The sequence below is a fragment of the Pogona vitticeps genome, chromosome 6 (genome assembly GCF_051106095.1).
Source record: "Pogona vitticeps strain Pit_001003342236 chromosome 6, PviZW2.1, whole genome shotgun sequence".
In the NCBI taxonomy this organism is placed as follows: domain Eukaryota; kingdom Metazoa; phylum Chordata; class Lepidosauria; order Squamata; family Agamidae; genus Pogona; species Pogona vitticeps.
Genome location: NC_135788.1, coordinates 95,640,686 through 95,654,447, shown reverse-complemented (window position 1 = coordinate 95,654,447; position 13,762 = coordinate 95,640,686). Strand labels below are relative to the sequence as shown.

At 44.7% G+C, this 13,762-nt stretch overlaps 1 protein-coding gene across 1 annotated transcript in view; it reads left to right on the top strand.

Moving 5' to 3' along the window:
- Positions 1-880: 880 nt before the first annotated feature.
- Positions 881-13,762, top strand: part of ARHGAP23 (Rho GTPase activating protein 23) — a 204,832-nt gene continuing 191,950 nt past the window's right edge. Inside the window, exon 1 of the mRNA XM_020785530.3 lies at positions 881-1,549. Within this exon, the coding sequence (XP_020641189.3) occupies positions 1,337-1,549 (213 nt within the window). The 5' untranslated portion in view covers positions 881-1,336. The remainder of the gene's footprint in view (positions 1,550-13,762) is intronic.

Genomic DNA, 13,762 nt, shown 5'->3' with positions numbered 1-13,762 from the left:
CTCTCACCATTCCCAGTGAAAGAGGGGGGTCTTGTTTCTCTGTGAGGGAGTGTCATCATCAAGGATAGTCAGCCTAGACTGAGCTAATGGGAGTTTGATTCCAGGTGTTTTATAATAGAATGCCCATAGACAGAAATTTTGAGCCAAAGCTTATGTATTCACCAGGCTGCCTATCTCATTGTCATTAGACACCACATTTCAGAGATATGTGGTTCTCCAGAGGTGTTTGGACTGCTGTTGCCACGATTCCTCACCATTGTCTATACAGCCAAGTATTGATGGGAGTTGTAGTTGAGAAACATCTGATTACATGCACACTACCCATTCTTCATACCCATTCTCCAAATAAACTTGCCATAGTCTTGAGGTGATGGAGGCCTCCATCTCAGATCAACATCTTAGCACCAGGTGGTTTCTTTGTTGGTGGCTTCCCATCCCACTCCCCTTGTCAACAAGAGAGCATCAAAGTCCATGCAGCATCCCGGTTGCATTTGCAAAAGGTGTATTACACCAGAGAGACACCTCCCCATTTGTTCCTGAGTGGGAGGCAGGTGGGTGGGAGGGAGGGAGGAGAATAAAAGAATTGCTGTGAGAAGGACGTAATAGAAGATGTCCTTATCCCACGTTGGTCTTTCTTTCAGTTCTGTACTGTAGTCTGTGGTGGTTTGTTTATTTGGTGTTTTCCCCCCCTTTTTTTTGAGGGAGGGGGGTCGGGTGATGGGTTGCCATCTCTTGTCCCGGTTGCTACAGAGGCGTGGTTTTTTCCCCCAAGAGATCCTTTTTCCAACAGACTGGAAGCGTGCATGCATGAGGGAAATCGTTGCTATCAAGAGCGCTCTCCGCTTGTTTGCATTTCGTCCGGCGTCTTAAGGAAGGGGCGATAACAGCGTTGGCTAAGGGAGGGGCAGGGTGGCCTCATAAAAGACCACGGGTCTCCTCTCTTAGATTTGCTAAAGGTGCGCGCGAGTAGCCCCCACCCGTGCGATGGTGTCGTTGCATCGGGAGGGAAAGGGGGAATAGCAACCCGGGGTTCTGTTTTAACCCTCCTTCTGTTTTCCCCAGTTCTTAATGAAGAGGGGAATGATGATAACAGCTTGATGTGTTGCTAAGGGAGGGGCATCACGGATGGGAGACGTGCCCCTCTTCTTCTCCAGATTTGCAGAAAAAGGTGTAGCTCTGGGGTGGTGGTGGGGAAGCATTGCATCAGGCGACGGGGGGGGGGGAGAGGCTTCTCCTCCCAGCCCCCCTCTTTCTCCCCATTCCCCAGCGTGCAGAAGAGACAGGAGCCTCACATGACCCACTCCGGGCTGTGTCTTTGGATGGCTGCGAGTGGGGAATGAGCAGGGAGGGGCCACGGGGTGGAGACAGGCAGGCAGGCAGGCAGGCAGATAGACAGACAGACAGACAGACAAGACAGAGGGGGTGGGTCGTGCGTTCTGCAGCTGTGCCCGCTGCTACCACTACCAGCCCCTGCCGGGGATATTCCCCTTCCCCATGGATCGCCCCGGCGCCGCCCCTTGGAGACCGTGAGGGGTCCAGCATGGAAGAGGTAAGGGGGTGGCTCCTGGTTTGTTGCGGGGGGGGGGCGGGGGGCGGCTAGGAAACGCAGCGCTGTGGGGATCGGGGCTGCCGGCAGGGCGTGGTGCTCGCGGGAATCTTTTCTTTTGCTTTTGGGGGGGGGGTGCGCGTTGTATTTGGAAGAGGATGGCGCAAAGAAGGGGGGCGGCGGGATGACTTTTCTGGGTGCAGTGCGTCTGCGTGTAATGGTAGTGGAGAAATGTGTGGGGCTGAAAGAGGGGATGCTTGTTGCAGGGCACGGGAGTTGTGGGGCTACCGCCCGGAGCGCTGACACGGTAAAAGGGCTCGGGGGACTGATGAGAAAGGGGTCTCTGAGGTTGGAATCCATAGGGAGAGCGACGCACAGGGCAGGAGGCGCCGGGCTTTCCTTGGGGCGGGGCGGCGGCGGCGGCGGATGGAATTCGTCGGTAGGTGGCTTGCAAAACTATTGATGGGAGAAGCTGGAGGCCAGGTCGGGATGGACCAGAAGTGGGGCTGGACGGGGGAAAAGAAGGGGGGCGGGAAAGTGCAGAAGAAGGTTCAGATCTCTTCAGGTTGGGCTCTCAGAGCAAAGCGTCGCCCTAGATCAATGGGGAGAACAACAAAGAGTTCGTGGGCCGCTGGAGGATTGTCACTGCATCTTGACTGTCGTAGACTTCTGGGGAATGGAGTCCATTCTTTTAAATGAACGTGTGTGTGTGTGTGAGGGGTGTCTCAAGGAGCTTGGGCGTTGTTTAGGGCTTTCTCGGCACAGCCGTGTGGAAGTGGTCATTGGTGCAGAACGCAAGAAAGCAGCTGAGATCTCACGGGTGAGGTTCAGGACAGGAGAAGGAAGGGACAGAGGAGGGCGTTGGTGTCCAACACGTATGCTTATATGATCTGGGGCTTTGTGATTATGCTGTGGGGTGCAGGTGGGTGACAAGCAAGGACCTAGAGGCCTGTGGCAATCAGGAGCACACGTGGCAAGTGTGTGGGGCTAGACTGCGAGACACCTGCAGAATGTGTAGGAATGGGCAGGAATGGAAAAACCGTGGTACTCCAGACATTCTTGGATTTTGGTTCCCCTCGGATCCACCTAGTTATGCTCAAGGATGTGTAGGGGCAGTGGGCCAGCTGGTTAGAGATGTGTGGGCTGCAGGTGGAATGTAGCAAGGGTACATAGAGATACATGTGCCGTTGCTTTAAATTGGAGAGTGTTCCTTGAGAAGAGAGGGATGAGTTACATGGACTGCAAGTGTTGTATGTGTTGAGTGGGAACGGGGTGTTAAGTACAGTATTTGAGAACTGATCAGTAATTAGCAGGGTTGGACCAGCACGTATCATTGGAAGGCTGCTGAGCAAATCCCAGTAAGGGCAATATAAAGAATACAGTTTTTGAGCCCCATGGCTTTGAGAACACTGTCCCACCCCACTACCTTGTACCTATGTTAGCACACACACACACACACACACACACATTTCTATTATGTATATTCTAAATACTATTGACTATGGAAGATATCATAGGTAATCAATTACCATGGATTTTGTTTTACAGAGTAGTTTCAAGGGTTGAGAACTTGTTGAGGATAAAAGAGAAGCACCATTTGTTCCATTTGTTCCATTTTGGATGTGATTTTATTATCCCTTGGACATTCAGGATACTGCAGTGGTCAAAGAGTGTCAGGATAGGACTGCTGAGACTCGGGGTCAACTTTCAAACCAGCAGGAGAACTTACTGAAGTGAACTTGAGCCTATGACTGCCTCTTGTTTTAACTCACAGGATTGTTTTGAGAGTAAAATGGGGCGAGGTGGGGAGTTAATGTGTGCCTGTTTGAGATCTTCCAGAGAAAGAGCTTGTAGATTTCTTGTGCTTTTATTGAACTGTTTTTCATTTGATTTGCACGTCGGATGACTCTTCACAAATCTTGTGGTGTCAGCTAAATCTAAATAATGGTGTCAAATAGATCAGAGTAATTAAATAAATAATAAAGTGGAATATAAATATAGTACATAATGCATTTTTAAAGAGCTTTAACAGTTTGAATTTCTCAGCGAAACTTTAATTGATATGTAAGATTTCTATGTCACTTTTGCCCCCTGAGATACACTCCAAATGGAGAGTTTTATTATTGAGGGTGGGGCGGGCACTGTGCTTCGAATGCATGTGTAGGGATTTGGGTGTGAGGTGCCTTCTCCGCTTGGACTGTGAGCTGCTCTAGCTTATTCTGACATTTTCTATTTTTATCAAAAATGTATCCCGGTTTATAAATACCACAGGAATTAGGAGGGACAACTTTCAAACTGTCTTATGACATGCTCTGCAGTTCTTTGAGAGCCTTTTGAGATTTTCCTCAGTGAGGAGTTCAGTAACAATAGAAACAGTGGAGCTTTCCTGAAAGATTAGAATGATCCTTCCCAACAATAAGGAGCAGCTATGGATTGCTCGGTGTATTGGGGGCCATAGTCTTAATTTGCATGAGGCAACTAGAAGGCAGAGGGCCTGTCCGAATTGACCATGAAACCTCCGAATGGGCCCATAGACAATGTGGAATTTTCTATTACATGTATTATTTATCTACAATATTTTTGTCCCATCTTTCTCCTTAAAAGAACCCAAGGCGACTTGCATGGCAAACTGTGAGGGATTCTTAAGTAGATCAGTTGATAGAGTTTCCTAAAAATAGAAAGCTTTGAAATTACTGATTGGAGGTGTTTTCCGAGGAGGAACTGGATGGATAGCTCAGTGGTTTAGGTATCTGCCTACAGAGCCAGAGGTTGGGAGCTTGATTTATCGCGGTGTCTCCTGCAAGTAGAGCCAGCCTGTATAGCCTTGGGTAAGCCGTACAGCCCCAGGGGGCTTGCAGACGAAGGGAATGGTGAACCATATCTGAGTATTCTCTACCTGGGAAACATGGAAAGAGTAATCTTAAGTCAGAATTTACTTGATAGCACATCGTTCTTTTATTTTTGAGAGGAAGAGAGAATTAGAAAAATATTGAACATAGCAAGCTGATACTTTGCCTACATATGTATCAAAAGTACTTAAGAGTGTCATTCAAAACCAAAGTCCAGTAAGCTCCCCATGTTTACGTCATGCCTCTTGACATTCCTTTGCCTCTGGTTTTGAATCTGTGTCAGATTTCATTTGAATTCTGTGTGTTTTGCTGGATGAAGAGTTCAGTGTAACACCAAAACTTGCAGCATTCATAAGCCAACAACCAATCGTATCACAAAGGTTGTCTTGCCAGTTCTATGCCTCTGTTTTCCTAGCAATGGAACAGAGCTGTTGGCAATCAATACCTAAGCAAGGTAAGTGTCTAGAGCTTAGTCCAACCCAATAGCAGATACAATTTCTGCAATTTCTTATATCTGTATTTTGTGGCATTCCTTTTCTCCACCATCCTACTCATGTTTAGGAATATAGAATAGAGTAAGCTGCCTTATACTGAGCCAGTTCTTGATGTAGCTATCATGCTACTGTAAACTCTGACTGTCATGGTTTTCCCATATAGTAGTTTCAGGCAGGATTTTGTCTTAGCCCTATCTGGAGATATCCTTGCTATTCATGTCCAACATCAGTTGAGACCATTGTGTTCAGAATGGCATATTGGTTGGTATCTGTTGGGGTCTTTTGCTGCTGACACTTGCAGAACCCATTTGATTAGTATCCCTCAAATCTAAACAGCAGGAATGTTTCATTTGATTTCCAACTCTCCCTGAAAAATGCAGTTAAAAAAAGAGCAAAACTTAGAGATGCTTCCCAAGAATCCTCTTGCTACTTCTCTGTTAATATGTTTTGTATGCTGATAGTGGTCTTCTAGGTATAAAAATGGTCTGTATATGCTCTTTGTGTATTTCAAAGGCTGAGCAATGGAAGCAGATTTTGGGCTCAGTCTTTGATCAAACAAATGGAAAATGGAGCAAAATGTTGTAGTTTTCCATGCTCCTGCCTAAACTGCTAGTTGGCCATAACCTTTTCCAGTGTACATTATCCCCATCTCTCTGGTTCCCTTTCTCTGCCAATAGATACTTGCTGTTCTGAGCACACTGGAACTGTCTTCACTTTTTTATTTCTATAGATCTTGGACTTCTCCCAAGCCTGCTCTCCTGCATAGACGGTGCTGTTTTGGTTACAAAAAGAATGGCATTTGGAGAATGCTCTTAGTATATAGGATTAAGGCTTTTGCATTCATTGGGTTGAAATGGGCATGAGAGATTCCCTCCGCAAATGTAAAATAGGGCTGGCTCTTCTCATTGTTGTTCACACTTTCAGAGCCTGTCCACACTGGCCTATAGTTATGGCATATGGTTCCCTGATAGGACTGTTTGGCATGGGAAAAAATACCTTGTAAGCTTGTGTTTCTATTTAGAACGATCCGTCCTTCCCTTTTACAAGCTGGCCCGTATCTTTCCAGCACAGAGTTGTGGCATGCAATCTTTTTGGGACAATTGATTGAGATGCAAAATAGCTCTTTGTTCTGCCTTTGTGGAGGAGTACCAAGAGTTAAAACAGATTGCACTGAAGATAAGGACCTTTAAAGCACTGCCCGAATCACACCAAATTTCACAGTATGAACAGGCTCTTCAGCCTACCTGCTTGATGACATTGCTTTGCTCCTTTTCTTTCATGCTCATTCCAAAGCCATATCCTTGGGCAAGCCTTGGCTTCAGCAAAGGGTTCCACGCTGATGCCCTGGAACTCCTTGATTCTGTTCCTCACCATCATGTCCCATTGGTCTCTCCTTTCCAGGCAGGCAGAGGCATGAGAAAGCGCACTATTCCTGCTGCTCAGTTGTCTGCCTTCTTTCCTTTGATTGGTGGTGATAGCAAAGAAGAGTTGCTCTGCTAACAACCCTTACATGCCTCCGAAAAACCTGAGGTTAGCATGAGGTGGAGTGGGAAGAAAGAAGAAGAAAGAACAAGCTAGTCTAAGACATTTTGCTGCCTAAGGTTGAACAGCAAATATGTTGTACCCACCATAACCCCATCAAATTATGTTGGCACCTCCACTAGGACATCCAGCAAGTACCTCACCTTCTGCCTGCGTTGAAGTAGCATTGCAGTAACAGCAAACAAATGAGCATTCTGCAGCTTTTTGTGACATCTGAAAACAGGCTTCTTGATGTCACTGCCTGACTGTCTAACAGTAGGGCTGGTGCAGAGGGTGAAGGTTGTCATACATGGGGAAATTGTAATATAAAATTGGATTTTGAACATCCCAGGTTCAGTCTCTTTAGCCTTTCCCAACCTTGAGTCCCTGTTGCTATTGGACTGCAACTCTGACTGTCCTGGTTAGGTACGCCAATGGTTGAAGATGATGGGAGTTGTAGTCTAACAGTAAGGGGAGCAATGGGTAGAATGGCTCTCCAGATAAGGCAGAGGAATAAACAGAGCGCTAGTTATTTCAGAGAGCTGCTACCATGCAGTAGCAGGTGGGATGGCCCCCAGGGCTGAAGTGTGGGAGAAGAACATTGACAGGCTAGGCAGATATTTCCTCGGAACAATGTTATGTAAAGGATATCTCGCTTTGCCAGAGATGGCCGCCTAGAGTGGTCCTATGTGATTCAGATAGGCGGGATATAAATTAAATAAATAAAATTAAATAAATGTTTATGGGTTGGGTCCTCCTGGACTTAAAGTTTTGTGTTAATACATTTTTCTGGTTTCAAGCCATTTGCATATATCATCACCCCAACATCCCTAGAATGTAGCTTTGAACTCTCACACTCCTTTTGCAAATGAGGTGCCAAGGCTGAACGATACAACGCCTCACCTGAAGCTGGCTAATGAGCTTCTGCCCACAATGAAATTCTAGCTAGCCATCTGCCACCTCACAGCTGGATGTTATCATTCCAAATCTTTTCTAATAATTTATGATCAATGCAGGTGGTTTGAGCTTGCCTGGGAACTTTCCTCCTGCCAACCCTGCTTGGCTTGTTTATTAAATGCACAGCTTGCCTTTTCCAAGAAACTGCTAAAGATGGCTAAGAACATACATTGCTCAGAGCAGTGATAGAAAGCATTTTTTCCCTCTCTCTACACATTAAAAATGCATAAAAGGCTAGAAAAACTATTTAGACCAGCCCTAAAAATTACACCAGCTCCTACTTAAAAGCTTCCCTGTATACAAACTTCTCGGAGATGGCAAGCAGGGGATGTTTGTGGTTATCTGTTGGTTAGGACATTGCACTTTGCGCATGCTCAGAGGAACATTCCAGTTTGGCAGAAGTCAGCATGTTCTATATCCTGGCTGTTAATGCGTTATATGAGATGTAATGTGCGTTTATATATCAGAAAAAGCTTTTCTGCTCAAGATTTTAGATAAGTTTCCGACATGGATGCCAGGCCCACTGGCACCAGGCTTCTTTGCAAGTGAATCATCTGATAGCTACGTGTATATTTCTTTTCCTGGGATCCTTGCAGATTAAGTGCATGCATTAACAGATTAATTGCATGCATAAACAAGAACCTTTCCTTTTAACTTTAGTAGAAAAAGATGTGAAGACTGAATTTCCTCTGAAGGCCCTAATTGCTCATATGTGGGAATGTTCGGTGTCGTTCTAGAGTTGTGTGAGGAAAATGGACACTGCATTTCCTTAGGAGATTTCTATCTATTAAATTCCAGAACTGTGCAATGGTATTTAACAGACATGGTGGAATTACTTGGAGAGTGAGAGAATTATATTTGGCATGTGTCCAGAGTGCGCCGATTTTTTTTGCTCACCTATATTTTATTCCTTTTTTTTCACCCTTCCTGTCAATATGGAATTTCCAAGATGGCTTGCAACAATTTTGCTGTCATCGAAAACAAGTCCTGAGGCTGTGCCTCTCCATCTAAGTGGGGACAAAAACACAGTTCAACTCAGGGAGAATAATGACGTAGATAAGACTGTGTGGTGAGAAGGCAAGAATTGTCATGAAGTAATAGGAAGGTATCATGGAAAGTTTAGGAAAACCAGCAGTTAAGAAATCAGACAAGAGCTTTATTGTCTCTTTTAAACAAGAACTGAACAAGCACAGGAAAACTCCCTGGTTCCTGCCAGATACAATTAAGCCCAGTGCCACCTAGTGACTAAGCTATATAATGACATAATCCACATACAGCCAGTGACGGAATGGTAAAATTATTTGAACAAACTGTTTTATGTGATGGGAAAGGGGTTGCAACAGAGACTGCAAGGAGAAGTAGGACTGAAGTGAGTAATATAGAGATGTAGACCTTACACATCCATGTATCTCAAGACAGTCAAGAGGTAAATTATTTAAAATGCAATATGAAGCCTTCGTCATTCATTTACTCAATCATATTTGACTCTCAGGGTAGATAGTTCTGTTATGTGCTTTTCAGTGGGACATAAGACAAATTTAGATTGTTTTGTTTTAAGAGGAAGAAGAAAGTCTTGCTGAACGTAGTGGAACATGCTTTTCAGGAAGTGTGCCTATGTTTGAGTGAACTTCACGCTGGCTGCTTGGGATTGAACCCAGGACACAAGCAGAGTTTTGGCTGCAGTACTGCAGTTTAATCACTGCACCACTCTTATGTGGGGGAAGTAAATCTTGTAGTCACACTGGAATTTGCTCAAAGCCATAACTAACAGTTTTGGCACTTGGGCCTTCAGTGCCCTGTTGATTAATCATGGACATGGGACTGGTATATATGGGGAGAGCATAGACAAATGGAAAGGAAGACCTCATCTGAGTGCACAATTGCCATATTAGTTTTGGACTGACAGCACCTTCTTTTTGTCTGGAGAGGAGTGGCTGACTTGCTTGTGCCCTTCTTAGCATCAAATTAATGGCCCTTCTACATTTCAGTGTCCTTGGTCAAACCCTAGTTGCACCACTTTAGTTTCAGCTTTGAGTTTGCTTCCAAAGGAAGAAGGCAAGGAGTGCCTTCAAGCTTCTGTGGTTACTGACCAGGTTTCTTTTACATACGAAAACAATGGAAGGCTTTCATGTTTTTCTTAACAGGTTTGAAGCTGCGAACTGCATTTCTTCCTTATTTAACTTTCTTCTTCCCCTCAAGGATTTGCTCTCTCTCTCTCTCTCTCTCTCTCTCTCTCTCTCTCTCTCACACACACACACACACACACACACACACACACACACACACACACACACACACACACACACACACACACACACACACACACACACACACACACACACACACACACACACACACACACACACACACTTTCAAGAAAGAGAGAGATAGAGAAATCAGTGGTTATCTGTGACGTATTTCACTTTCATTGATTTCAGTGGGTCTACTCTAGGCACGGCTAAGTCTGTACGCAAACCAGGATGATTATTTCAACAGTTCTCCAGGCACCGAATGTGGAGGCTCTGCTTAATTAGAGTTGGAGCGGAGGCTCTGGTTTAATCCCAGCCGTGCTGGGATCTCTTTATTATTGAGTGCCTGATGAATCGGATGCCCATCAAGATGCCTTTGGGTGTGGCTTGAAGAATCTGCCTGCTGCTTTCTCTTGCTGCTGTTTCTTCCTTGGCTTTGAGGCAAGCAATTCCAGGGTCTCCACATTTCCCTCCTCCTCTTTCCAATCTCTCACAATTGGATATCTTCATCTTCACCTAATCTTGCATTCGTTCTCCTCTCTTAACTGCCAAGTATGGCAGCTGCCCTCCCCCAACTCCAGTAAGCTTTCATCTTTCAGTCCTTGTCTTGCAATCCTTCCTTTTAACTTGGCCTATTTCAAATGCTTCTTCATTTTAGGATGCCTCAGTATCTGAATTTTATTTGCTGCCTTTCTATCTTCTGCTGTTATGTAACTACTCTCATGCAGATGTTTTGCTTCTGCCCACATCTGCAAAAGTTTTCCCCGTACACAGGACGAACAAACCAAGGGCACAAGATATAGGAGAGAAGAGCAATTGAGAGATCCTAGAAGGGACAACCTGACACCTCTTTTGCCAAGCAGTGTTGTTGCACTTCTGAGGACTGAGAACTAGATGAACATCCTGGGACCTAGAGGCATTTTGGCACAAAATGGAATTGGAAAGTATGCAACGTTAGCCCTTGCAAATGGTAGGCAGAATGGAATCTCTGAATTGGTAAGGTTTAATATATGCTAGTAGCCCGGCTTTGGTTGATTCCTTGGCAATAGGTCTCCGGATCCGCTGGCTTCTGTGGTTGCTACTAATTTTTCCAGGTTCTTCTCCACAGACGTGGTGGCATGATTGCTCTCTGTTTTCAAAAGTTAGAGCCAACTGTGTGGCTGGTTGGCAGCCTCAATTGGGATAAAAAGACTTGCTTGTCAGGGTCTACTCTGTATTCACTGCCTGAAGCTGAAATGTTAGAACAAAACCCTCTCACCTCACAGCACCTCTTGTTTGAAGTGGGGCCATTGCAGTCATGCAGTACTGGTCCTTTCACCAACAGTGCCTCCAGCTTCCAGTAGTCTTGGGCTCCCTGCGTCCAACACTGGCAGAAAAGAGGAGTGATTACTTTAGGCTGTGATGGCCCTGACAAACTGAACTGGGGCGATCTGGCTTTGCTGCGTCTTAATTCACAGTCCGTTTTACACTTTTGTTTGCCTTAGGTGACCATAGAGAGACTGTGAGTTGTTCTGGTGCCATTGTCCACGCTGATCCCTCAGTCTGATGCAGTCTGAGATGCGCTCACTGTCTCTTTCCTTTGACAGCTCCCTCTGCCGATCCCTGGCTCTTTTATGATTCATTGTAAAGCCGGCTGTTTGAAGAGTTGTACAGTGCTGAGGGAAAGGAACTGCTTTCCAGAGCTCTCCATAATAATAAACACATACACATGTACTATGGAAATATACAGTCTGCTGTAGTTCGTTGGAGTTCTTTCTATTTCATATCAATTTGTATCTTTTTTTTCCTCTTGTCCATGCAGAAGTAATAAGGTGATTTAGCATTAAATTAGGTAGTTTTGTTTTTTTTAAAAAATGTAATGCTTTGGGTGACTAGGAAGAAAGATTGCACGGATGGGTGTTCCTGCGGTCCAAAACGTAATGCCCAGCTTGGTACAGCACCAGAATACAATTTCTAGTCATTCCCCCCTCCCCAATCCTTAGGAGAATGAAACAACTGATCACACAAAGAAAAGTTTGTTCTGGTTTGAAATAAAAGTAGCAGAGAGAAAAAAATCCATGTCAGATGCAGAAAAGTGCCAGACTGATTTTAATTGGTTTTTGTGTCATGTGATCAGTAAAAATTAATTCATTTTACACCTGCAGAAAATCCTGCAGTATTTGACTATGTAGTTGCAGCCTTACTTACGTTTGCCTCTGATGAAAGAAGAAGAATGGGTGAATTTGCTAAGCTAGTTTTTGATACTTGGTGATATTACCAGCATTAAATTGATTCCATCCCATTTTTGGTTCAGGAGGGCAACAAAATCATAGGCAAAATGGGATGGAACCAGGGTGGTCCCCTCTTCTCATGAGCTTTTTGTGTGGACCTCTGTCTAGATTGATTGATTGATTAAAATATTTTTACCCTGCCTTTCTCTTTAAAAAGCACCCAAGGCAACTTACGTAAATAGGAGACAATATTTAAAGCTAAAAACAATAAATACACAAATATTTAAAAGGCTCAAACAAAGACCAAACTAAAATGATAAACAAAATCAACACCGAAAACAGATTCAAAGCGACAAGGCACTGTTTCAAAATCCTTCTCAGATAGCCAACCATTAAGGAAAGCCTGTCTGAAGAGAAAGGTCTTTGTATGCTTGCAGAAGGACAGTAAAGATGGGGCCAGACTGGTCTTCTGTGGGAGGGAGTTCCAGAGTCTGGAAATATCTGGTTTAGGTCTGCAAGGACACTTCTACAACGAGAGGTTTTGGCACGGTGCATTAGCACCTTCAACATACTTTGTATCTGTAAGTCACATAGAAAGTGGCAACTTTTCCCTTCTCCTCCCCCCTTCCCAAGCGTGCTTGTAGCTCAAAAGGTGGGCTAGGGTCAAGAAGGATCATGGTGCTTAGCACAGTTCAGAGCAGGTGTGAAACCTTTGCAGTAACTGATCCTTCTTTGCTGTAGTTCCATGCTTGTATGCCTATCTTCTTGCTACAGTACTAAGATGTTTTTTGAGGGGACAGCACCTTTTCAGGTGCGCAAAGAAAGGAAACCCCTCCTCAGGCTTGTACCTCAACATTTTTCCTGTATCTAAATGTATCATTACCTCCTCTTCTAGAGCTGGGGAAGTTACTTTTTAGGACTACTAAAATTCCTGAAATACAACTGGCTGGCAGATTGCTGTCTGCAAACAAAATTTTAATAGGAGCCTCAAGATTCAGTACTTAAACTGCAGTACTGCAGCCAAAACTCTGCTCACAATTCAGGTTCAATCCCAGGTAGCCAGCTTGAGGTTCACTCAATCTTCCATCCTTCCGAGATCGGTAAGAGTACCCAACTTGCTGGGAGGGGATGCAATGGGTAGCCTGCATAATTAAATTGCAAACTGCCCATATTGATATTGCTTTAAGCATTATGGGGCAGTATATAAGCAGCACACTCCCCCCCCCCGTCTTCCCTCTCTCTGACCATATCACAGAAACAGTGATTTGAAGTAATATATAAGGGTGCCTCTGAGTATGTGTGCAAGGGCTTTCTGTGAACCCTACACAACTTCTGTTAGAACTCAGAGGTTTAGAATTAAAGGATTCTGTGGGTATTAAGGGGGTTCTGGGGGGGAGGCCCCAGTCAAGGCTTTGGAACTCTTTTCTGACCTACAACAATAGCTCCGAGAAGGATGTGCTCAAACAAGTATCCTACAGCATTATCTCTGTGTGATAAGAAACCTGTCTCTTGTCATAATCCTGAGAGAAGTATAGAACAGGGAAGAAAAAAAAATGTGAGGCTTCTTGTTTGCTGTTTTCCTCTGTCTGGTTCCAAAAGTCTTCCTTAAATTGCATGTTTTAAACTGGACTTACCTCAATCAATACCATTCTGAGAAGACTTCTACATCATAATGGTGTTCTCATACAACTTACATACATACATATTTTATTACAGTCCTTAGACCAGCAATGGCAAACCTATGGCATGTGTGTCACAGCTGGCACACAGAGCCTAAGACACCATCGAGAAATACTTACCCATCCTCTGATCCCGGATTTTGGCAATCCCCTCTGTTGGTGCAGTGGTCCAGCAGAGGGGTGCAATGGCAAAAATTACCGGCCTAGCCCAATGGGGGATTGGAGGACCAGTAAGTATTTCTTTGTTAATACTGCCC